Source organism: Lemur catta, chromosome 5 (assembly GCF_020740605.2).
Source record: "Lemur catta isolate mLemCat1 chromosome 5, mLemCat1.pri, whole genome shotgun sequence".
NCBI lineage: Eukaryota > Metazoa > Chordata > Mammalia > Primates > Lemuridae > Lemur > Lemur catta.
This window is the reverse complement of record NC_059132.1, coordinates 56,230,268-56,257,436: the sequence shown is the minus strand read 5'-3', so window position 1 is coordinate 56,257,436 and position 27,169 is coordinate 56,230,268. Positions and strand designations below refer to the sequence as shown.

The following is a 27,169-nucleotide window of genomic DNA, read 5'->3' as shown; positions in this document are numbered from 1 at the left end:
TACATGGACATTTTCCCTTACGTTTTCCTTGAGGTGACTTCTCAGGCTTGAGATTACTAGGCCACAGGGTATAAGCATTTTTATGGCCTTTTGCCACCCAGGTGGAGGAGGGCCTGGCACTTACCGTTTTGCTCCAAGTAAGGCCGGTGGTGTGGTGCTCCTTGATGTACGCCTGAAGCTCACTCCAAATGCTCAAATAGGACTTCACCCAATCCACGTGGCGTAAGTCACTTTGTTATGAAAGACAGGGGAAGAGAGCGGAGTTAGGATCTAAAACAAAATTTAAAAGAGATTGGGGTGGTGGGGGCGGGGCACATGCGTATCCAGTGACTCGGGCTCCAGATCAGCCTGGAGTCATTGTCCGTCTAGCCCCGCCACCGTGAACAGACTCGGAATAGAACCCTGAAGGGAAGGGGCCCAGTGCTCTCCCCAGGGAGGCGGGCAGCTGGCCGAGTGCCCTGAGCGCCCGGTGTGGACAGACACACCACAGACAGGGGAGCCTCGTGCCAGGCCAACGTGGAGGGGAGACCATTTCTTTCTGTACTGCTCTGATGCAAAATGAGAAGCAATATGCTCTCAGGAATGATAATGGCATCAAAGAGAGAGAAACAAAAAGTAATTTGGCTCATTTTAAAATAATTTGGTTGAATTATTTGGTTAAAAGAGTAACCGAAGTGGAGAATTTTCATCATTATGATGGACAAAAGAAGTTGTTATTGTAAAAAAGCTGATTTCTTACGAAAGGGTAATGCCCTTTACTTCTAATGGGACATTTACTGAAATTCCCTTAATTTGATATTATTAACAACAATGCAAGCTAGGCAAGGCATAACCAGTTTTTTAATCTCTATTTTATTGAACGAAGAGCTAGTAAAATGCTTACCTTTTATAATAGGAGTAATATACAAGATCGAGAGAATTGTTAGAAATATTAAACTTATGACAGGCAAAAATAGTTGCATTTCCTTTTGGTAATTTTTATCTATAATATTTGTGCCCCATTTTGAAGGAAGCAGTGGTAAATGAGAAAATGATGACATTTGAGCTAACAAAAATTTAATTATGTTCCTGGGCCATTAACCTGAAGATAATCACTGAAGGAAATCTCTATTATTAAAGCTCTTGCCAATAATGACTTGTCTCTAGACTTACTTTGTTTTGTTTTCCTTGAAAAGCTCCAAGTACCACCAGCATGTTAGAATCCCATTGTATTAAGCCCTGCCTTTTAGGAGAAGTGAAATGGGGAACTGAAGTCATAATTATTCACTCCTCAAACAGGAAAAAGATGAATGTGATTTTGTTCTACATTTTTAGATTTACTGATTGTATTAATCAAATCTATGAAAAATCTCACTGTCACTTTGTCTCACATTCATGGTGAAAACCCAAAAGGCTAAGTGTAGCTCTATTGGTCTCTCTCATTAGTTTCCTTATCCTATGGGGTCTTGTGAGGATCTTAGTACAGTGTTTTGACCATAGAAGCAGCATATACCACAGCTATTATTAATATTAGAGCATGCAAATTACTTCAATTTAAATGTACACATATATTTATACATATGGTCATTTAATACACACATAGTTATACATGGGTATGTATACCCAACACATCATTTGTCTGTAGACATTATAGAAATAGCATGTTGCACATTCAATACACATTCTATTAGAAAATTTAATAGTGGATGAATTCCAACTCTGTTCAGGAAAATTCATTTTTCTTTTAACCATTATAGTTGTTATTTTGACTTGAAGAAAGTTCTAGCAAAACTTGTAGTAAGGAATACCAGTATGGTGCCTTTTTACCTGAAGTCAGTCTTTAAGAGATACCAAAGTGAGCAGAACCCAAATGTACCTTAGGGTCTGCAAACTCATCCTCAGTTTTCCCTTACCCTGGAAGGAGCTATGGTGGGGTAATGCAGATTTTAATGATTTTGATGTAGAGATGCCACACCTCTATAAAGCCCAAATAACTGACTTGCTCTATTCGTATATTGAAAAAGAGCCAACAAGCTGTCAAGTCAGTGGTAAGGGTTGCACAGACACGAAGAGTCCACTGCTCACAGTACTTCTGTTTCAAGACAAGGAAGTCTTCCTTTCAACTGCCCCTCTGCCAGGTGGGCAGCAGTGAGTTGCAAATGACTACAACACAGAGGAGGCACTGCGGGCTTGGGTCCACCCATTCATGGGTGGTACGTGGTGTGCAATATTCTGCTTTTGTCAGGTTACCAGCCCTAGAAGCTCAAGGGTGACTTGGAACCAGTTTGACTGCTCCTAGCAGTGAAATGAATGAATCTGTACCTCTGGCTTCTCCTATAGTCTTTAAGGGATCCACTGAGCTTAACTAAATTGTTCTTGGTGCTATCAAAAGTACATTTTCTACTTAATAGCTGACATCAAGGGGCAAATTCTGGACTCTCTTTATGTGTACAAAAATGTGGAAACGCGCTTTCCTTTTTTTTTTGAGACAGAATCTTGCTTTGTCGCCTGGGCTACAGTGCAGTGGAGTCATCATAGCTCACTGCAACCTCAAAATCCCAGGCTCAAGTGATCCTCCTGCCTCAGTCTCCCAAGTAGCAAGGGCTACAGACACATGCCAGCATGCCCGGCTAATTTTTTTTGCTTTTTGTAGAGACAGGGTCTCGCTATGTTGTTCAGGCTGGTCTTGAACTCCTGGCCTCAAGCAATCCTCCCACCTCGGGCTCCCAAAGTGCTAGGATTACAGGTGAGAGCCACTGCACCAGCTTGGCTGCTATTCTTATAGATGTCTCACTGTCTACCCCCACTGTATTTCATCTTAACTCAATCTCTGGTTTCCTTCTCAGTGGCCTGGTTTATTGTCTCGTCTCATTTCTGCTCTTGATTTATACTTCATTTCCTGATTCCTCCTTTCTTCTATCTGCTCACCCATCAACTCTACTTTGATTGATGTAAAAGTTCTGTAACCATATAGAGCTGGTCCATCACAAAGCTCTCCCGTTATTGTGGGAACACACGATGGAGTGACATGCATTCTAGTGGGGAGAGTTTATTCTTTGCAAGAAAACTAAGGCAGACTTTCTCAAACACACACATTATATGGATAATTGATTCCACTTTCCACTTGGCTTTACCTGCAAAGATGAGATTTTCCTTTAAAGTTTATAGGACATTGGCAAAGAGCCTTGGAAAGGAATCAGCAATTAACTGTATTGAGTTTTAGGAACAAATGTCTAACAGTTGAGAACTTGGTCAGTAAAAGAGGGTACGTACCTGTGTTTGTAGTCCTTTAACACCCTGTTAGTGTAAAAGGTGGCTGCATCATTCATCTCCTTGACATAAGGACCGGGTTTGGGGGACTGAGAAAACAGGACCGCCACCCAAGCATAGAAGGAAAAAAAAAATAGGATAAGAAAGAAAATGCCTTAAAGAAGAAGAAAAGCAACGGAGACGAGGACTTGAAAGCTGGAGGCAAATTTTGCTCTGGAAAGGTTGGTAAAACACTTTCCGCATCTCAGGACAGAAAGCATTGAACTTCAAGCAGGGTAAGAAAAAGCTGACGCACTCAGCCTGGAAGGAATCTTCCTTCAGTGCATCAGACTGTGGATGAGGGGGAGTGAAGGTAGCTAGGAGTTCCCCTAGATACCCCAAAAATGTACAAGGTGAAGGGGCAACATTCCGTCTGGACTCACCACAGCTATCCACCCAAGGGCAGGGATGCTTTCGCTGACGGCCGAGAGATGATTAAACATGTTACTCCCCCGGTTTCTCTCTCTGAAAGTTTGGATTTCCTGAATCTTTTCCGATATGGGTTTCAGAAGTGTGGCCACTTCATTCTGTAAGCAAACGTTGAGGGCCGTTACTATCGACAGCACAGAAGCATAGTCCTAATCAGGAGTCTTCAGAACTTACCCTTTGTCCAGGGGTTGTCTAAAAGAAACATATAATCATCTTTCAGGATAGAACGAATCTTTTTTCTTATTGTCATATTATATTTTTTATTCTCTGAAGTATGAGAATTGCAGGTATTTAACATCATTTTCTTAATTTAACATTATGGCAATAATTTAACATTACTAATGCTGTCTTTTGAGACGTGGAAAAACCCAGCAGTATGATATAGACCCTGTTTTGGAGACTTCTGCATGGAACACAGTGCAACTGAGTGTGGATCGGTTATATTTCCAAATGGGATACATAGATCACACACTGCAAAGACACAGTTGTGAAGTTGGGGTGCGTGAGAGGTTAGTAAAATGATGTTTTCCTATTCCTGTGGGAACATGAAGTGGGAGAGGGTCCTTGGTTTTACCAGAGTTACCATAATCCATGTGAAAAAGGGGAAATCTTCCACTGAGGCTCTTTTTAAGGAAATGTGATGGCTTATAATATTTATAGCGCTCTACGTTGTCCCCAGTTCACTCGGCCTGTGACTCCTGGTCATGCTCACTTCTGACTAATTCAACAACTTTGAATTATATGACTTCTCTAGTCATATAAAAAATGGCTTTCAACATTATGGGAGCTGAGTCATGAAATATCACAGAGACAGCCACTCCAGAATACCACAGTTGCTTTAAACATCTCTTCATCCACCGTTTAGCATTTTCTGATGCCTTTAGGTGCTGAAGAGCAGATGCAAGGTTGTTTATCTGATTTTTCTTTTGTGCTCCAAAGAAATGTCAAAGGTCCTACACTTCAGCTTTGTGAAAGCCGTGGAGGAGCTTTAAGTAGCATTTTACTAAATCTTGCTTGCAGGAGGTAAACGCAAAAGCTCCTTACAGCTCTTTAATTTGTTTAACCAAGACTTCAGAGCAATGGTTCCCAGGCTTGGCTACATATTAGAACTACTTGGAGGGCTTTAAAACCACTGAGACCTGCTTTCCACCTCCTAGAGATTCAGATTTTACTGGTCTAGAGGTGGCCTGGGTCAGGGCAGAGGACTGGAAAAACTCTCCAGGTAACTTTAATTGCTGCCACAGTGGTGGCTTCACACTCCAAAGGACAGTTGCTTCTGCCAGGGACAACAAACCATTAGAGAAGAAATTATGTGCAGCTGCAACAGCACCTAGACTTTACTTCTCCTTCTAAACCTCTTTATATGCCCTCCCCTAAAAGAAATGTCACTTGTAAGGGCTTTGGAATTAGAATGGCCTCGGTTCAAATCTCAGCTTGGCCACTTACTACCCATGGGGCCTTGAGCAAATTTCTTAATCTGATCCTTGGTTTCCTCATCTATAAATCAGAGATAACAATACCTACAACCTATAGGCTACAGGAGATACTGTATTTTAAACCCTGGTACATGGGAGGTACACAATAAGTGGAAGTGATTATAATTATTGCTATGATGCAATTAGCTCATACCAGAGATAAAAAAAAAAGATGTTGTCTCCTGTAATATCTAATAGTCATTTGTTTCAAATAAATTGTATTTAAGATGAGAAAGGCTCCAGATAAACATCCACATAGGCTAACAGGATTTTGTGATTACAGGAGCCTAAAATGGGTCACCTAGTTCAGCTTTTTGACAGACCCAATTGAATAGGTCACAATGATTATTCTTAAAAATAACTAAAATAGATTGGAATAGACTAGAAAATGTTAGAGGGCATTCACAGGTAGTAAGAGTGGGTATTTTATGGAACACTTTTTCAGTTATGCTGTGTGTATACTGGGTTGCAAAATAAAATGTATTTCTTATTATGGATCTCAGTCTAAAAGTTTGCAAAACATGGCTCTAATCCAGTTCTCCTATTTTACATAGGGGGATACAAGCTCAGGGAGGTTAATTTACTAAGTCAAGGTCAACTAGCAAGGGTAAGTTGAGCTGGAACTAGAAGCTAGGTCTTCTGGGAGGCCCTGAGACAATTCTTTATATTGGGTATTGAGAAAAGTATGGTCAGCTCTCTACACACAGGTTTCTTTTCTGCCAACAAGACTAGGGAAAGGTATTATTTACAGATTAAGAGCTCAAGTTCTGGAATGACACTGGTTGGGTTCAAGTCCTTGCTCCACAGACTTTAGACAAATTGCCAAACTTGTCCAAGATTCCATTATCCCATTGGCAAAACAGGATTGGCAATTGTACCCACTTAACAGGGATGTTTTGAGGAGTATATGAGAGAACATGTCTGTGCTTGGTTAAGGGTCGGGTTCATTCTGGGTGCTCAAAAGGTAGCTGGTGATCTCTAAGGGATCTGCCAGTTAAAAAAGTCTCTGACTGGCCAGATTTGCTGACCAGCTCTTTCCTATCCCTTATATGTGAACACAAGGAGAGTAATTTCCTAACTGAGATATGCAGACAGACAAAGGCACATTTTTGTTTGGGGGAAACAAAAAGAAATATAGGGGAAGAAAGCAAAATTTTCTCAAAGTTCTCAGTGGATTTTTTAATGATTCCATATTGAAGGAGGAGAAAAAAGAGTTTGCTGCAGAAGCTAGCCAGTGCTTGTGGAAAACCCATGAATGCTCTCCTGCCTTCTTTCTTTCCTTTCTGATCATTACAAAGCAAAGTGCCTTACAGATTTGGTGCGAAGACCCTGAACGAGGGTTGTTATGGGCTAAGTTGTGTCTGCCACAAAATTCATATGTTAAAGCCCTAACTCCCAGTACCTCAAAGTGTGACCACATTTGGAGATAGGGTCTTTAAAGAGGTAATTAAATTAAATTGATGTCACTAGGGTAGGCTTTAATCCAATATGACTGGTGTCTTTAGAACAAGAGGAAATTGGGACACAGATATGCACAGACGGACGGAAGATGATGTGAGGACACAGGGAAAAGACGGCCATCAACAAGCCAAGGAAAGAGGTCTCAGAAGAAACCAACCCTGCCAACACCTTGATCTTGGACTTCCGGCCTCCAGAATTGCGAGCAAATAAATTGCTGCTGTATAAGCCACCCAGTCTGTGGTGCCTTTATGGCAGCCCTAGCAAATTAATACAGGGGTCCAACATCAAGTCAGGAATAGCAAACAGACACCTTCAACTCCTTTGCCCCCAAATCCTCAACAATAAAACAGACAAAAATCCCTCTAAATACTCCCTAAACACACTATTCCATGTTTGCTCATTAATGGCTGCCAAAAGTCAGTTTTAAATACCCTCCCTGGAATTTCACTCTTTAGAAAGCAGACATTTTCCTCTTCAAGGAATTCTTTTCAGTCTAAACTCAACACCTGATCAAAGATGTAGCATTGGTTTCCCCAGAAAGCAGCTGGTTTTTAATCGTGGCAGAAGCACTAAACAGCATCCTAACCCCAACTATATGCTAAGCTATAATATTCTTGATGCCCTGATATTTTTGAGAAAGGCCAGAATGTCTGAATTGTTGGTGATACCTGGCCCACTGCCCCAAGGGGAAAAAAGAACCAGAAACCATTTAATTACGATGTTAGAGAGATTTATGAAGGCCATCTTTGTTTATCTCGAACTCCCCAAGAACAAACTCTGAAGTCTGAGGAGACAGAGTCTCCTGGAAGATATTTTATATTGGTTATCTGATAGAAGCATCATAAAGATTGAGAAAGTTTTCTTTTGCTTTAGTTTGGCAATTGTGTGAAGAAATGTCATCATTAAAAAAGGGCAGTAATGTTGAGAGAACTAAGCACAACAGCTATGTGCACAATACTAATAAACAGTGCAGCTTTTATTCTGTGCCAATAGATTTTGCCTGTACTTTAAAGTAATCTTATCTTTGCCAGTTCATCCTGAACTTTCACAGCTGGAATCAAAAATAGAAGAGAACATTACAGTGACGGTGTGATTTCCATCAAGGCTTATTGTGTGGGATGTCAGACGGAAAGCCGGTGGGGGTGCTATTAGGTAGAGGTACTTCCACCTGTTTAAGTATTAAGCATACATTAGGCATACTCAATCAATACAGGCTGATTTGCACTGATGCAATTAAAATTACAAAAGGGCTTTCCACTAAAAGAGGAGATAATTTAAGAGGTGTCTTGGGTTTTATTTCAATGGAGTGCATTGGTGGTAGCTCCCTGGACATGTCTAGCCTCAAGTGTGCTTTGGAATGACTTTAAATCAGCTACTTTTATGTAGGTATCAATCAGAATTTTTTTTTCTTAATGTTTCACCCAGGTTTCTTTTATTCTGAGAAGTTTCCCTGATAGGAAATCATTTCTCAAGGTAGATGTGAAGACAAGCTGAACATCTTCCCTGCCCTTCCTCAGGCTTTTACAGACGGGGCAAATGGCCACAATGGCGGAGATGCAAGAGCAAACTGCAAGTCTTCAGCAAACGTTTCCAAGGGCTATCTTAGCTGGATGGGGTTGTACTTTGGAGAGTATTTTAGGACTCCATGTCTTTATGACCCTAGTTTCTGCTTTAAAGTTGAAGAATTGGGTCCCATTATCAGCTTCATCTCAGTTTAGCTCCAGAAGTAATTGAATTGTTTTGCAGAAAGTAAAATGAAAGAGTTTTATCAGTGAGCTTTGTAGAAACTTTACCCAAAAAGGAAAACCAAATTCCCACTCATGCTGTTTTGTAAGAGATGGAACGAACTCTGGGAGTTTGACCTCAAAGATGTGTCATTGAGTCAAACCAAACAGGCCTGTTATTTCTGGAATCCAGGGTTCCCATGTAGTTCTGTATCAGGTAGAAAATGGTTCTATCATTGTTACTTCTTCTTAACTAATTTCTTTTTCTGATTATAAAATTAATATATGCTCTTTGTGAAACATTGGCAAATATAGATGGGAAAACATAAGTAAACAATAAGCATTTGTAATTCCACCACTTGGAGAAAGGCACTGCTAAAAGTTGGTGCTCATTTTTTCTTTCCTATAGACATAATTATTACAGGTATTTTCAAAAATAACAAGAATTATTTTTTAAATAATGGCTATTGAAACCATAAAGAATGATTCTAAGAGCTGAATTCAAGCAGTTTAGTTAAAACAAGCAAGCACACAAATAAAGTCCCATCAATATATTCCTGGTAAGTACTGTGAGAACTCTCATTGTACAAACAATATTTTAAAGATAAACATTACAAATGCATTACCATTACAACTCAAACAGACTTAATAGCATTCAAGTAAAAATTTTTTTAATGTTTGGATCCCACCTATATGTAAAATTCTAAGATAACTCACATCAAGCAGTACTTCTAAGCAAACCATACCACCAAATATCAGTCATTATTACTTTGACTTATGCATTTTGTGCAAAGTTTTACCAGTTTTCATTTGGATGCCTATATATATGTGTGAGAGTATAGTACAGAAAACATATGGAAAGATATACATCAAAGTGTTAACATAGAAGTTTTATTTAATTGTATTGGCTCATCCAGATATTTTAAATCTTCTACTATGTATATGCATTTCTTTTGTAACTAAGGGAAAAGTTTTAAAACATATTAACCAGTTTTGCACCTTCAAAGGTAGAAAAAATTTCACACAGATGCTATCAAGTTTGCATATATCAAAAAATATTAAGCCTCCTTCCTCCCATCAGGGATGTAGCTTCAGGAGAACACATTTGGAAACTGCCAGAATAAATTATTCAGATGAAGAAAAATAAAGATTTCTCAAGCAAAGGTTATCCAAATCAGGAACAGTGTTTGCTTCTAAAAATATATTATTTGGGCACATTCTAATGATTGAAGCAATTGTTTTCACCATTTTAAGTCAGGAGCATATATTTTTTATCAGAAATGTTCAACTGGGTTAACATTTGCTTTGGTGCAATTACAGATATTTCCTAGGCTAGTTCCCCTTTGTGTTCCATATATATAAAAATTTTTTACTGTCCAGGAACATTTTGGAAATTCCAGAATATGCCTCATGGAAATACTTTCAAAAACCTTATACATTTAAGACAATTTAAAATGTCTGCAAAACTGTCACAGAAGTCAATCTAAATAACCAAAACTTACTGAGCACCCAAATATACATGATACCATGACAGTTGCCATTATATTGCATAATGACAAATTCCTTGGAAAATATTTTTATATCTTCATAAGACTTTATAGCTCACATATATACCTTATTTTAGGGTTGCTAGACTCTTTTAAAAATACACTCAAGAAACTTTTTTCTCTTATGTTCCTTATATATTTGCTTATATTCCTTAAAAATCATTCTGCAAGAGTAAAACCTGGTGACTTGGTCTTCCAGGAGAATGAACTGCTTTGGATGGTTGTTGCATTGTCCTGATATCTTAGAGGGGCACTTTTAATATGCAAAAACTCCTTAAATTTTTAATGCAAATCTTTCAACAAACTTATCTGCACATTTTTTAGTGACAGCTTTTTTTTGTTTTTAAAACAAACTATTTCAAACATACAGAAAAGCATAGAAAATAATAATGTCAAGCTCCAATTTATATAAAATATAATTTAATATTGCATGGGGGCCCAAGATCATAACTAGGATGCCCTTTTACTGACATTTGCTGCAGAGCAGATGGAAATGCAGAGGTCTGGAGTCTGGGACATAGAACTATTGGGTAGCACCTCGCGAGTGGCACTGAAGTTTGACATCAAATTGTTCTATTTTTCTGAAAATGTTGAAGAGTGCACTTGCAGTTGCAAATTGGGCATTTTTAATGTAAAGTCCTTTGTGCAAACCATGGGCTGAAGAGCCTTCTTTGAAGTCATTTCCACACTCTTCAGATAGTGATTTGCACTGTTGTCAATATATTTTAACTTGTGAGAATCATTCAAAGGTTTATCTAGAATTTGGGGGCCACTGATACAATGAACAGTAGACATTTCTTTGTCAGTTCCCACTGACTATTCTTTGTCTTTGCTGCTGTTCACAGGTGCGAGCCCCATCTCTCATCCCTTCTGGATTTTGTGCTGCCGTATTTGGGGAAGTGCTCACTCTAAAACCTACCATTTCTTCATCAGAACAGGAACACAGTTGACATGACACATGGGCCACACTTTTCTCTGTGCTCTCAATGTTTGACACTTTTCATAAGGGTAGGTATGTCATACAAATCACCAAGTTCAATGGAAATGTAAATGTTTGACACAGTGACCCACAATAGTTTGTGTCCCTGTCCTCACAATCTCTCATATCCTGAATCTTGATGCAACAATGGAGGTTGGAATATGACTAAAAACAAAACCAAACAACAAACCAAAAACCCCTTAATGTTAACTGCTCCTTCAGGTTGAGATTTATAGTTTTCATTACAATTGTTCTGATAGATACTTTGGTAGTACAAAAAGGCAACAGTTCGGTCAGAGAAAACATGTCTTTTCCATTCATGCATTGGTGTGCAGGCTGGCAGATTAAATACGGGGTACACATGAAGCTCCAGTGTGTCTCCCCTGTATAATGGAACTTGACAAAATGGGTTCCTGGAAAATGCTGGGTTCATGGCAGGGGCATGGGATTAGTTGGATTAGCTGGATTATTTATCCAGGAAGGAAGCAGTGGATCAATAATGAGCAACGACAAATAATGACATACAAACCCACTGCAGAAAGAAACCAGAAATTTGAGGGGTGGGGTGGAAATTAAGTGGAAAATCAAAGCTTAACCCTAGTTATCCACAATAAGAATAAGACAATAGAGTAGGTGACTGAGAAGAATCTCATTTTGCATTTTGTTATTGTTTCAGCTTATTTTATTGGTTCAGCTGAGAAGATACCAGCTCTTACCTTATCTGGGAGGTACCATCTGTCTTCTGCCAGTGATAAATTTTATAACTACCTGTAATTTTACTTTATGAGATTCTGTACATTAAAGCTGAAAAGCAGATCTCACTGTGCTTTACTTAAGCCCAGAGGGACTTCACTAACAATCCCTACAGATAGAAATTGGAGAAAACTCCACAAACCATTCAAATTCTCCAGCTTTACAAAATCTAGGACAATATACAGTGATCAGAATTAGTTCTTTGAAGTAGCAAAAAAAAAAAAATTCTTCTGAACTGTCATTCATTTTTTATTCTACCAACAATCTGATGAACATTGACTATATGCTGAATATCATGCTGATTGGTTTTCACCTGTTGTGTCTAACTTCTAATGATAAATATCAAACTATTGAAGCCACCATTTGAAAGATCCCAGCCCAGTCACTGGGTCATTTCCTGAGTCATTGCCTTTCCCCTGAATAAGTGGCCCATGGTAGACGGCCAGGCCTTTCCTCTGAGATTCATTTATGCAAAATGTGGCTGAGATGATGTCAATCTATAGCTTCAGTTTCAGACTCAGGATATGTAAACAATTTCGACAATTACCCTGTGAGTCTTAAGACTTCCCAACAGGGCAGATGAACCATTACTGTACCAAGCCACTGATACTTAGCTCCAATCATCCTCAATCAGAAATCTGCTTTCCCTTTTAAGGTTAGCATAATCTTTCTATGATTCCATTGTTTGTTTTTCTCAAGAGCAGTGCCTCCAACAGTGCAGTGACCCCACTATTTAGGCTCAACACAGACAGTGCTTCCTGGTCAACAGCCTTCAGGGGGAAGTTTGCATATGGCAGCCCCCTCGGGTGACTCAGAATACTAAATGAGGTATTAAAGAAACCTATTTATATAACTTTGCTTAACTACATGCTTCTCAAGCTTTTTGCCCATGGAACTTTTAATTCCTCCCCAGTTTTCTAAGGAACTGGCATTCTGTGGAACAGACCCAGGGAAATGCTGCTAGAAGAGGCCTGTGCGATGGCTTCGGGGTTTCGCAGAGGCCTCGCCAGGCTGCGCGCTGTGTGTTCACGCATCCTCTTCCTCTCCAGTTACTCTCACTTATTACCATGGAGACACGTTCGAGGGCATTTAATGGAGGCAAAGCAGTCTCTTCTCTCTCATCTCCAACACACACACACTCACACACTCACACAGAGTGGCTGTTTTCAGGAGCTGTAATGATCTCTGGGCGCAGCCTCCCTCCTCCCCCACACCCCTGCCTCCCTCCCCGCTGCACTAGCATTCCATCCTGTGTTGCGGGCTTTTCTGCCAGTCATCCGTTTGTTCGTTGGCCGGCTCTGCCCCCATTTCTAAACACTCCCATCACTGGAGTCACAGTCTCTTTCCTCTCCTTTCTCCTTTTTTTCTTGGTGTTGAGCTGGGATGCTTATTCATGAGGGATTTTTGGCTATTTCCAACTCGAGAGCAGTCCTATAGCCTTTCCTGACTTAAGGATCCTTTACGTGGACTCCAAGTCTTGTCAGTGCTTGTACAATGGCTTTTGACATTGACCCCAAAGGGGCAGTGTGGCTAACAGTACGTGTGAATTCACCATAAAACATGGTGTACATCCAGAACTACTTTCTATGAGGCACATGCAGGAAGACCATTCTTTGATTTTTGACTCAGTTATTAGATGTGTATCCTGAATGAAATGGAGCTCACCTAAAGTCCTCAGCAGAGGAATGACATCGTGGGGCTTTTCTTTCCTAAGGCTCGCTCTGGCTGCTTGCTCTATTGAGAGCAGATTGTTTGGGAGTAAGTGCAGAACTAGGGGGACCCGATCTGAGACAACTGCAATAACTTGGATGAGAGATGGAGGTAGCTGGGGCCAGAGTGAACGTGGAAGAGATTGTGAGAAGTAGATTCTAGATTGGATATGGGGTATCAGAGCAAACAGGGAGTCAGGAATGATCCTTTGGTTTCTTACATGAGCAACTAGAAGGACGGAGTTGCCATCAGCTGAGCAGGGGACACAGCAGAGAAGCAGGTATTAGCAAAGACCGGGAGCTCCAACTTAGTCACCCTTCACCAGGCGTTCCCAGGGGCCACGATTCATGACCATCAAGTGCAGCGCAGCTGCTGATGTCCTTGTTTTTTCTTCCCCTCAGCTCAGTCCCTTTCTGGTCTCCACTCTTTAGCGTGCCTTTGCTTGAGAGCATCTTCTCACATCTTCAGTCCAGTACACACAATACGTAGATGTGCACTAATTTCCTGCATTCGGTACAATTCAGGTCCCATTCGGTACAACAGGACGTATAAATGCTCTGTTCCACACCTACAAGGATGGTGCTTCTGGCCCTCAATGGGCCAGGGGTGAGCTCTGTGTTGTTTCTCCCGTGGGGAAGGCTTGTGCTGAGTCATCCACCCTGGCCAGCCCAAGAGTTTGTGAGACAGCCAGTCCGGATTACGGGTTCAGTCTGTGGTTGGCGGTAAAATTATTTTTGTTAATTTCCCAGGTCCATTACTCATTATATCCTGAAACTAGCTAGCCCATAGAGAGATTAAACCTTTGGACTTGGCTTCACTTGTACCATATTTTGCCTAATTGAGGTAATGGATAGAGGTGCAGTATTTAAGGCAGTTGATTTGGGTTAAACCCGATCATGTTATGTGAGTACATGCTGATGGTCTAGCTTGCATTTTCATCCTAAACAGTTTATCCCACAGTGCTTGTCATGTAGCAGGCGAATGAACGAACGAACAAATGAATGAATACACAAAAGAATGTTGAAGTGATCAATAAAAATGAAGCTTCTGAGAAGTCAGACGCAATCTGGGTAGCAGAAACAAAACCTGCCTATCTAAAGATGGCAATAGTTTATCTTGTTTTGACACATGTACATTTTTATTCATAAATGAAGAAAACAATATGATATTTTATATTTTCCTCCTCTGTCTTCCTTTTTCCTGCCTGAGGTCCACTAACCATGATTCATCATCTTTTCTTGGTCCTTTTACCTGTTCAAATATTTGTTGAGCACCTACTATGTGCCAGGCATAGTCTAGGAATATGGAACACATGAGTGAGAAAGAAAGTCCTCCCCTATGGGGTTTATAAGCAGTAAATAGACAGTGAACTAGAGATATATTAAATATGTCACACTGTGAAAACAAGGAGTGGAGCAGGACAAAGGAGGATCAGAGGTGCTGGGGAGTTTTTATTAATGTAATGCAAAAGGGCTTATGTGAGAATATTTGGCCGACTGAAATATCTGAACATTTGGCTGATGCTGTTTGATCCAGCCAGCCTGTCACATGCTAGCAGCTGATTAGAATGGAACATCCAACAGCAATGAGGAGAAATTAGGAAGAGCAAGGGGATAAAAGCTGTTTTTCCCTGCAAATGGCTGCCCTGAATGCAGCCAGGCGTAGGCTAAAGTTCACTTTCAATTCCAAACACTCTGGATACGTGCTTGCTGCTGACTGGCAGCACAGGATAAAATCCGCCAGCTGCAGTTCCAAGTACCTGCTTGACCCTCTGGCGTCCCATCAGTCTTGTTTTTCTCTTTTAGTTACCTTCTCTCAACTCTGAGTCCTGCCGATTTCGAGCCCATAGTTACTTTACTAGATATACTCGGCGTCTTGATTTTTTTGGTGACCCCAAAATACAAACTTAAAACACTAATACATGCACCCTACAACTGGTGAACATCACAAGAAGTTGGTAAATTTATAGGGAGGAAAAATCTATAACCATTTCCCATCACTGGTTTCAGAAGATGTCTCTGAATTTCTAAGATGTACCTTCCCAGCATCACATATTAGTGCTGCAAAGTACAAAATACAATTCCTGCAAAGGAAAGGCCAATAAGGTCAAACCCTTTCCTTCCTTCTGGCACACTAAGTGCTCCTTCCAGAATAAACACAGGGACAGGTTGGGGCCAATTGCAGCTGAGCTGGGGCTGCCATGGGATTTTTTTAGTCCTCATCAGCAGACCATGCTGGGAAGCCCATAAAAATCTGCAGGAGTCCTTTGGGATGAGTATTACTTGAACAGTTTGGAGGGAGGGAGGAAATGAACATTTGTTGCCTACTATAAATCAGGCACTGTACTCTGTATTCTAAATATTATTTAAACATCCCAAAACCTTGGAAAGGTTGTCATTATTATTCCTGTTTTATGAATGGGGGAATAAAGTTGAAAAATCCTTGGTAATTTGCTTAAGATCATCTGGCTAGAAATGGGATTTGAATCCAGAGATGTCTGACTCCCAAAATATATACTCTTAGGTGTGATGGAAAAAAGCACTGGCTTTGGAATAGGAAACATCTGAGTTTAAACCATATCTTTCACACTAGTCTGAGCCTCAATAGTCTCCTATGAAATGAGTAATGCTCCTCTGTAGAGTTCTGATGATAATTACATAAGATAGTATGTGCGTAATATCTGACAAGCAGTAGAGGCCTAACAATGGTAGCTGCAATTATTATTGCAATTATTCAAGCAATTTTACTGATCTCAGATAGTGAATAAAAGATATGTCATTGATAGTTGGACAAAATGGAATTATTGCTCAAACACTGTAGTTGATAAAGGAACCGAGAGCACAGTGCCCAGGGTGTGCAGCCAGAGGGATGTGCTTACAATGTAGGCCCTCTTGAAAGGGGTGGAAACTTAGGTCATCTCGTTTTGAGAATCTCAAGCAATTTACTTACATGCCCCTGGAACATACTGGGTAAGGTGGAGCACAGTTGGGGCGCCCTGACAATCTCTGGGGTACTGGGGGACAGTCCTAGGGAAAGGCTGGCTGCTCAAACTCAATGCAAGGATGTTAGAAGAACCTCAGGATCAGGAACTCACTTTTTTGGGGTCTGAAGTCAATGCCACTGAGTTTCTAGCTCAGAGCAGAAGCAGAATCAAGGAGGAACACATTTCTTTTAGTAGCACTTGTCCTTCCATTCTCTGGGTAAAGCCAACGTATCATAGGTCATATAGTTATGGCAAGCGGAACTGTCTCTTAGAGAAACGGAGAACCAGAGACGAAAATAGCTTGCTTAAAGCAGCTATATCACTGAGAGGACTGGGAGGGGGTTTTCAAGCTCCCTTGGAAATACCCCATGGAGCTATGGGCATAGTCTGGAGAGTCACTTGTGTGGGAATCAGACATGTCGGCAGAAGGGCTGAGCTTATGGTTGACATTCAGCTGACGGGCAGCAGGGCAGCTATACCAGCTGTTAGGGCACTGCAGTACTCCATAGTGGTTGGTAAACGCCCACTTTCTAATCCCCCTGGGGACCCCTTGCTGTGCTGGCTGCCTCAGTCCCTCTTCTAGGACCCCTGAAGGTCCCCACAGCCCAGCAACCCAAGGGTAACGCCTGGCCTAGCAGGAGGCCTCCAGGATCCTGCTCCAACCTAAAACTCATGGCAGGACCTCCGCCCGCAGGAGTGCTGTCCATATGGCAGGGGCATCTAGCTTTGGTTGTTTTTTTTTTTTGAGACAGGGTCTCACTCTGTCACCCAGGCTAGAGTGCAGTGGTGTCATCATAGCTCACTGCAACCTCAAACTCCTGGGCTTAAGTGATCCTCCCACCTCAGCCTTGCAGAGTGCTAGTATTACGGGTGTGAGCCACCATGCCCACCACTAGCTTTATAATTTATACACTGTCAAGCCCAATGTTTCATTTTAAAATCACTAGTATTTTATAATCCTCCCATTTCTAGCCTGAAATTCACAGATAATATAAGCTATACAAATACATGATTAAAAAAATCAATATGGTGCCTAATTGTAAAATAAAGGAGAAATAAAAGGAAAGTAACTTCAATATGTAAATGCTTGGTCACAACTACACTAGGAAGACATGAAATAGTCCCACACTTGCAACTGTACGTAGAATCATGGGGAAAGAGAGAGCTACAGATGTGGACTGATATGGGTGAGTGTGTTAGCCTGTCAAATACAAGAAGTCTTCGGGAGATATTTGGAGATAAGATTTTCTGAAATAGCAAACAACATTTGGTAAAGTTCAGGACGAGATAAAGTGTCATTGTTCCATAACTGGCACTGTAGTTGCATTCCAGAGTAATTCAGGATGTATTAAAACTGTACAAAATTACTGTGTATATTTATATGGAATATGGAATGGAATTAGGTTCTAAGTGCAGATGATTAAAAATAGGTTTTCCACCTACATGCATATCTGGTAGGACATGGAAATTCAAGCAGGATGAGGGATAATGCACTGTGTTATGTGTTGCTGGGATTCCAGCATCCGTGGCCACTGCCTACCAAATGCCAGAAGCATCCTCCTGCATCTGACAACCAAAAAAAGACCATCACGAATTTCCAAAATGCCCCATGGAGAACCCCAGATCTGGCTAAATGTAATAAATGGCGCCATTATCATGATTGACCTACTGGATTGCACACTCCAGGAGGACAGGTCTGTTTTGCTCACTACGGTTCTCCCAGGCCCTAGTCCAGGATCTGACATATGATAGAATCTCAACTAATGCTTGTTAAGTGAGAGAATGAATGCAAACCCCTAGACAGTGAAGGGCAAGGCGACCAATTTCATGGAGTTAAGCCCAGCAGCCAAGCAGAGACGTGTGTGGAAGATTCTAGTAAAAACTGAACTCTCCCGGTGATGACAGGTGACACCAGGTAATGCCAACTGTGGGACATTGAGTCATTCAACACCTATTCAGGCACCATGCAAAACTATGAGGACTTAACACTGTCACCTGTTAGAAATAATACTGAATAGTAGTTATCGTGCTGTTGATTTTCTTTCAAGGCAATTTCTCTTGTGGCTCATTATGGCCATCAGTTCTGTGAACTGTGAGATGAACATTAGTTTCTAGACTTTTGAGTGCAGGTGTTTCTCTGTGTTTGTAAGAGTGGGCCACTGGCAAAAGGTGGGTGTCAACTGCTAGTGGTGACCCTTCTGCCAGGTGGAAGCACAGTGGCGTTTCCACACACCATGGGCATCTGAGTCAGTCTTGGACTTCAGTCTTGACTCTGCCTTTCATTAACTGACAGAATAATGTCCACCTCACAAAATAGACGTGAAGCAGCAGATGCTCCCTGTTCACGAATCCCTTACACTTCTCGAGGGTCTAAGTCGAGGCTAACTCAGCGTGCAAACTCTGGGTAACAACAGAACTAACACAAATCGCTACTATTTAATGAGATGCTGTGATGTGATGGATTCTGTGGCTTCCAAATAGATGTTAATCCTCCTAATGACTCTGTAATTAAGTATTACCGCCACTTTTCAGCAGACGAAACTAAGGTTTAGGCAGATTTAACATTTTGTCTCTGAGATTAATGTTGGCTTGTAATATGAAGGGTTTTTTTTTTTTTTTTTTAAACAAGGCAGGTATGGAATTCATTGAACAATTACGCTGAGTGACTACATTTACCACAGTTACCGTATTCCCGACCCAGGGCTACTCGGAGATGAATGAGAGGGTCACAGGAACCAACGGTTACAGTGGAGCTGTCGGAGCAGCTGCAGAGGGTGGGGAGGATGCTGGTCTGAGTGTGGGTGGCGTCAAGAGGACAGTCCAGAGGGGCAGTGTCTGCTCATTCATTAAGGATGAGAAGAAATCTGAAGGGAAAGGCCGAGACATCCGCAGACAAAAATACAAAGGAAAGGAAAGGAAAGCACAAAGTCATGGAGCACTCGGGAAACAACAGATTGGCACCAGGCAGGGATCTGTTCTTGGGGAGCCCTGCGTGCTGGGTGAGGAACGTGGACTTGAGCAGGGAGCCCTGCCGGGATGTTAAGCAGGGCAGTGGCCTGAAGTCCGGAATAACCAACCCAGCAGGGAGCGGTCAGAGGAAAGGGCCAGGCAGGGGTGGGGGTGGGGGAACAGCCCCAAGTCAGGGCGTGTTTATCAGGGCCTTGATAAGGGACTGAGGAAGCAGTGGCGAGGGGCACAGGGAAGGGGGCAGGTCTCGCAGGCAGGTAAGAGGCAGAGCTGCCCGAGAGCACAAGGATGGCTTCTGTTTCTTGTCTGCTGTGTCCTCAGCACCCGGCACACAGTAGGCACTCAGTAATTAAGTGCTGAGTGAATGAATGAGGTGAGTATGAAATGTGATGGCAGAGAGGGCAAGGAGGAGGATCCCGAGTATCCTTATTTGGAGGTTGCTGTTTAAAACAGCAGCCACTTTCTGTCAAGGAAATCAAGTAAAATTGCAGGACCCCACGGGCAGAACACACATGGCACAGGCCGTCCGCAGCGGCCCAGCCTAGAAGCCAGGGGCGAACCATGAGCATACGCTGCACAAGGACTTCCAGATCCCCTGGGATGGCCACAGCACATGGAATGAGGATTCAGGGCCATCTTACCTGGGTCCTAAGGGCAAAGGTGACTTCAGCTGGCCTTTGGGTTGTACGCACAGGGTGGGTAAGAGAAGACATTTTTAGATCTCTAGCCTTTAGCAGTCTCATGGATGGTATTTTGAGACTGATTTCTAAGGAGCACTCCCGGTCTTTTTAGGATATCCTGGCCATACTTAAACATTGTCAGTTAATTATATAGGGTTTTTCCTTAGGAAAATTTAAATTGAGTTTCAATTGTCAATAGTCACAACTTCCTGAAGTTCTATGTCCTATTATTTTGAAGGATTTTACTTTCTGTCTTTCTTTCTTTTTTTTAGACTTTTAGAGATGGGGTCTCACTATGTTGCTCAGGCTGAACTAACAAACTCAAACCCCTGGGCTTAAGCAATCTTCTTGCCTCAGCCTCCCAAATAGCTGGGACAACAGGCACATACCCGCATGCCCAGCTTATTTTATTGGTTTTTAGAATATGCTTGGCCATGAACATGGGCGATTGTTGTGTATGAGGGACTTTAGGCTTTCAGAATTGGTACTCCAAATGACTCCTCTGTCCCTTGAGACTGAGGGCACTGTGGATCCTGGGAACACAGACAGGTTGTCCTTCCTCCTCTCCTCCTCTTCTTCCTTTTCTCCCTGCTGAATGTCCCAACTTCACAAACAAATACTGCCCTAAGTGGTGGCCTGACAGGGCCTGCCATGGAGATGTATTGTAGTTCAAGGGCTACTTCCATAGAAGGTTCTTATGTGTGTCTGGTTCCTGACAAGGAAGTGCCAGGGAACAAGAGGCAAGCCTGGGAAGACCTGGCTGGCATTTAGATTTTCCTTTGAACATGCATATGCTTTTTGGAAAAGTGTGACCTCATTAATAATGACTAACCTCTGTAGTTATCAATTAACCCGTTTCCAGGGTCAGTGGAAATCAGCCCAGAGTATAAAGGGGCTGACAAGAAAGGAGCATGAGTGGGTGGGAGATGGGAGCTCGCACGGCAGGGAAGGGTGCCAAGAGAGTGAGGCCCAAAGTCACCGCTGTTTCCCGGCTGGCCTCAGACCCGGTTCTCAGAACCAGCTCTCCTGCTACCTTGGGCCAGGGTGTCAGTGGTGACCAAGCATGGCTGGGGAAGGGTGGGTGGCACTGGTAACCGAAGGCTTATGTCCTGGGAAAAGCCCAGCTGACCACTGCAGGTGCCTGGCAAGTCCTGCAATTGAACATCTGCCGGCTTTGATCCCTCCATCTGTATGTGAAGTATAACATTACTACCCGCATGGTCCAGCGTGACACTGTGAAAATTAACTAACAGCTGATAAGAGAATTTTGAGATCCTTGAATTAAAAGGTCCCTCATAAATATTCATATAAAATGCCATCAGTACTTACATCGTTTATATTAGGACTGGGGGGTAAAAAAAACCCCTCAGAACTGGGAATCTATTTATGTTACTATTTCTATTTGCCATTCTACTAATTTCAAATTTTCTCCCCGCTGAATGCCCCAACTTCACCAAACAAATACTGTCTCTTCTATAGCAGCTCTCTCACTGTGAGAAGAAAAAATCGGACAATAGCGTTTGAGTCTTGCATTTTGGATGCATTTCAGAGAATCTTCATGTTATGCCAATAAAGAATGATTTTCAAAGACAGTGAGAGAAAAGCATCTTTAGCAAAGAACAGTTTGTGGCCAGAGAAGCAACAGGACTTAGATCCCGAGACAATGACACAGGGCATCCTTCATCTGTGACAGAAACAGCTCCAGTTGTCCAAGGCAGCTGCCGAATGGTCTCAAAACCATTTCCTCTACTGAGTTTTCTTACCCAGGACGCTGCTACCCAGGACAAGTCTGCTGCAGTCAGATTTCCTGGTCAGCCACCTGTGTGTCGCTTACACGGCCCCAGTTCCACACAAACACTGCCCCAGACTTGAATACCACGGCACACGTGCTCAGCCTGGTCTATATCCCACTTGATTTTTCAATCTGCAAACTGCCCAGGAAACATGTCAGATAGAGATGAAAAGTAAGGTGTTTACAAACTGGCAATGAAATATGATATTTATCCTGTCGGCTGAAATGAGCCCGACAGATGTATTTTTTGTTAAAATTAAAATGGTGAGCCCTATCACATTACCCCGGGCGATGCTGCCAGATGCACAGCGTATGTCAAAGAGGCCCCCCCTCCGGTCATTTGAGCCAGGCTGTGGGTTCCAGCAATTCATTACCCAGAGCTCATTATAAGGCCTTGCCTGAGGGGGGGCCCCACCCAAGCGCTGAATACACAGAAGCAGACGCATGAAAGTGGTATACAAATTATTCTGCTCTATCGTTCCCTGCTCACAAACATCCTGGCTACTGGGGAAAAGCTCTGGAAAGAAAACGAATGGAGTCAATCATCTTTGATTTTGGTCTGCAGAAATGGTTCTCATCTCAGGCTAGCACACTAAGGGCACAAGCGTGGGAATGTATTAGTCCTGCACTATGTTCCCTGGGACTCCTCTTCCCACTGGACTCACACAGCTCTAAGGAGTGACCAGAGACAGGAAGCAGACACACAGGAGAGACTACAGGGTATTTTCTAGGGCAAGGTTCTCTGGGTTCTTTTCAGGGGGCTCTTGTGCATAGTTTACAGATATGGCCTATTTTTTTTTTTAAAATCACTGAACAATGATCTGGTGGTTTCTGGTGTCAACACTGTTGGCAATACCAGGGAGAGACCTCTCTAAGCTGCCCTTGTGGTTGGACTTCCAGAGGGCTTTGTTGTCCAGTGGTGGGCGCTGGGCATGTGAGAATGTCATTTCCAGGGGCCCTGGGGTTCCGTGAAGGTTTGCATTCCCATCCTTTCATGCCTTCCCTTTACGGACTAGGACGTGGTTCTTTCTGACAGGGGCCTAAGCCCCGCCTTATCCTGCTGTGATGATGAGTCCCAGGCCTACTGTGTCCTTTGTCATCACCTCATCCCTCACTCTGCATCACCTGTAGAGCTAGTCTGCTCTGGTTATGTGTCCCTGGAGTGTGGTGCCAAGCGCATACCAACAATGTCCTTCCTGCACATTTACGTGAGTTCCATGTGTGTACGTGATGTCTCAGGACGTCACCAAAATTTTCATAAGACTGTCCCTAAAAATTAGAAAGGAAACAATTTGGAGGAAAAAAAAAAAAGAATGAAAGAAAAGCACTGGGTACTATATATTCTGGTCTCTTGAGAAGGAGCTTTATAGATGGTATTATTATCTATAAAGGCATCTGAAATAAAGAAACAAGAGACAAAAAACAGAATATGAAAAGTGCCATAAACAATAAATAAGTTGAACAAATAAAATTCCACCAATTGACAGACTGAGTCCTATAAGACAGTTTTGCTGTAAGAGATTGAGCAAATGGGCCTGGAACTATCCACCTGAGCAGGTCTGATGAGCTTATCATAACGGCTTCCAAAGAGAGAAAGAAGAACCAGTTATCGCTACAGAAGACTATGTACTGGCAGGAGCCATGACGTGCTAGAACAACTGGCCCAAATTATAGTCGCATTACACAGATAATAATGTCAGAATAATATCTGACACATCTCGTGTTATGGATTGAATTGTGTCCCCCTCCAAAATTTATGGGTTGAAGTCCTAACCCCCATGTACCTTGGAATGTGACTTCATTTGGAAATAGGGTCATCACAGATGCAGTTAGTTAATATGAGTCCATACTGCAGTAGGGGGGCCCCCAGTCCCACATGACTGGTGTTCTTATGAAAAGAGGAAATTTGGACCCAGAGATAGACACACAGGGAGAAACCATATGAACACAAGGACAGATCGGTGTGATGTGTTTACAAGCCAAGAAACACCAGTTTTCCAGCAAACCACCAGCAGCCAGGACAGAGGCCCAGAAGAGATCCGTCCCTAGCACCTTCCCAGGGAACATGGTCCAGCCCACACCTTGATCTCAGACTTCTAAGAACTCCTACCCTCCAGAACTGCGAGAAGATGCGTTTCTGTTGTTTAAGCCACTGCGTTTGTGGTACTGTGTTACAGCAGCCCTCACAAACTAATACCCCTAGGAAACAGAATAAGGAAACTCAAGTTTTGAAGGTTAGGAAGACCAGTGGCGACAGGAAAGGATTGTGATGAGTACAAAGTTATGAACAGAGATAACAGAAAATTTACTCAACTGAAACAGAATTTTGGCACAGACATGATGAGAACCCAGGAAAAGCCACTCAGTGGTGGGTGAGCTCCCATGCCCAAACCTTCCTCCATGTGCTTGTCTATCTTAAAATAATATGAAGATGGTGATCCCCAACATTTTTGGCACCAGGGACCAGTGTCATGGAAGACAATTTTTCCAATGACAGTGTGGATGGGGGTAGGCGGAGCTCAGGCAGTGATGCGAGCGATGGGGAGTGGCTGTAAATACCCATGAAGTTTCGCTTGTTCACCCACCGCCCACCCCCTGCTGTGCGGTGCAGGTCCTAACGGACCACCGACCGGTACTGCAGAAAGACAAAGGCAAAGCTTTAAAGCTATCACAAATAAAGAAAGTTGGTATTTAATGATGTGGAGATAATAATTTAATCAGATTCTCTAGACTTTGGAGGAAAAAGGACAGGGTGGAGAAGCTAGGACAACACCAACAGAAAGTACTTGGACAGTATCCCTTCGCTCTTGGAAGGCAGAGGAAAATATTTTTAGACTTAGAACAATTGGCCAATTAAAAATACAAACAGTGGGTTACAAATGTGCCTACCCATTATGCCATTGTAGGAAGCTATCAAGACTAGACAGAGATTTAAGGACATCTTTGAGAAACAAATGAATTAGAGTATTAAGTGAGGATTAATATAATATAATAGGCTGGGCGCAGTGGCTCACGCCTGTAATCCTAGCACTCTGGGAGGCCGAGGCGGGTGGATCACTCAAGGTCAAGGAGTTCGAGACCAGCCTGAGCAAGAGCGAGACCCCGCCTCTACTAAAAATAGAAATTATATGGCCAACTAAAAATATATATAGAAAAAATTAGCTGGGCATGGTGGCGCATGCCTGTAGTCCCAGCTACTCGGGAGGCTGAGGCAGGAGGATCACTTGAGCCCAGGAGTTTGAGGTTGCTGTGAGCTAGGCTGATGCCACGGCACTCCCTCTAGCCTGGGAAACAAAGCGAGACTCTGTCTCAAAAAAAAAAGAAAAAGGTTGGTAAATCAGCAAATAAATTCTTGAACTATAATATTAGGTATTAGCAGAACCTCAAAAGGATCTCAGCTAATAACCACAGATAATGGATGTAGTACAAGAGGAATGAACAACTCCTCTTGTTTCCTAGGAGGCAATCAGAGTTTATTTCTTTAGTAGAAATAAACAGAAGCAATTAAAATGGTTTTTGTGAAATACATTAATGTTAAAATGTTAACATTAGATCAATTAAAGTTATCCTTTGACCTAGCTCAAAAAGAAATGAAGAGTTTAAAATCTACCACAGATCTGTGGTTTTCACCATGGAAATGAAAAGAGAAAGCAAGAAATGACTACAATAAAGACACATTTATTTGGGCTTAAAGACAAATAATATATCAAAAAGTAAATGTGAACAGCCTAAACTTGTTTATTTTTAAAAAGGTAATTGGATTAAAGAATAGAATTCAACAATCCGTTGTTTAAAAGAGATATATTTAGCACCGAATCATTTGGTTAGACGAGGTGGGGGAGAATGGTCTGAGATTTAACACACTTGGAATATGAGAGCAAAGAAACTTCAGCTTCTTGCATTTGTCAGGGGCGTTTTCCCGGGCATGAATCCTGTTTATCTTGCAAGACCCGGCTCAAGGGGCCCCCTCCCTGTGACCCCTTCTCCAACTCCCCCAATCTCCAAATCTATGGGACCCCACCAGCTCAGCATTTATTACAAAGAGCTTATTACAATGAACCATGTTTAGGTTTATCTTTTGCTTTCGTTAGATTTTAAGCTTTTGGAGAAAGCAGTTCTCAGCATCTCTAAGCCCAGCTAATCAAATTATGGAATATGATATATCTGTTAAAATGAAAAATATACTGATTAGGAAGAGGATGGACATTTCAGGCCCATCATTCCTTTGCATGAGCAGAGACATAGTCGGGAAAGACAACACATGATTGGAGAAACTGGGTTGTCTTGTCTAATGTAATTGGGATATTGGATTTGTTGTGGGGGAGGGGTTTTGGGGATAGGACTCAGATGCTAAAACAAGAAGTCACAAAGGGCCTTGAATGTCACCTGCTGCAGTCTGGAATTGACTGCTTAGGCAGTAGGAAATGGCAGCATTCCCGATTAGCTCTGTTTTCTGCTCGTTTGCTTTGTGTTGTAACAATAGCCATGAGGACAGAATGGGGGACAGACTGGAGGAGAGGGCACTAGTTGTAAGAGGCCATGCTAGAGTGTTTGTCAATGAGTGGCGAAATTTGTTTCTTGTCATGTCTTTTCTGTATTTCACAGTTTTTAAAAAAGCAAGATTGTAATACCTTCGTATTAAAAAATTAAAAAGCAGGTGATCTCCTTGTCTTCCTCTCCCTTTCTTTCTCTTTCTCTATCTTTTTTTTTAAAGACAGAGTCTTACTCTGTCACCCGGGCTGGAGTGTAGTGGTGTGATCATAGGTCACTGCAGCCTCGAAATTCTGGGCTCAAACGATCCTCCTGTCTCAGCCTCCCAGGAGCTGGAACTACAGGCATGGGCCACCACGCCAGGCTTCTTTCTCTTCTCTTCTTTTCATCCCTCTTTCCTTCTTTCTTCCTTCTCTCCTTCTTTCTTTCCTCCCTTCTTGACTCTCTTCCTTATTTCTTTCTAATTCCCTTTCTCCCTTCTTTGCTTCCTGCCTCTCCTCCTTCCTTTTGAAATTAGGGCACACAGGAATCGAGGAAAGGTTTCCGATCCCACAGATTCTCAGTCAAGGCAGCACCAGGACTCGGAGACTGGCTGGACGTGAGGGGTGAAGGAAAAGGAGCAGTCGAGAGGACGCAGGCATTTCTAGTTCAAGCAACAGGGTGGCTTTGGGTTCCATCGCTTGGGAGGAACAATCAGGAGGGAGAGCAGGGTTGGTTGGGGGGGATGTGTGGTTCCACACACATTGCATCTGAGGCCCATGGAGGACACCCAGGCCCAGGGGCATGGCACAAGAGCCTGCAGTCTGGAGAAATACAGCTGGTGCCATCAGCAGATGAGTCATTGACACCACCATGGAAATGGATGAAACTGCCAGGGAGAGGCCAGGTTT

At 42.4% G+C, this 27,169-nt stretch overlaps 1 protein-coding gene across 1 annotated transcript in view; it reads right to left on the bottom strand.

Moving 5' to 3' along the window:
- CAP2 (cyclase associated actin cytoskeleton regulatory protein 2) overlaps positions 1-27,169 on the bottom strand; it is a 124,841-nt gene that overhangs the window by 35,082 nt on the left and 62,590 nt on the right. Inside the window, exons 5-7 of the mRNA XM_045551844.1 lie at positions 3,672-3,815; positions 3,253-3,338; positions 125-230 (exon numbers count right to left, since the gene is read on the bottom strand). Of these exons, the coding sequence (XP_045407800.1) occupies positions 125-230; positions 3,253-3,338; positions 3,672-3,815 (336 nt within the window). The remainder of the gene's footprint in view (positions 1-124; positions 231-3,252; positions 3,339-3,671; positions 3,816-27,169) is intronic.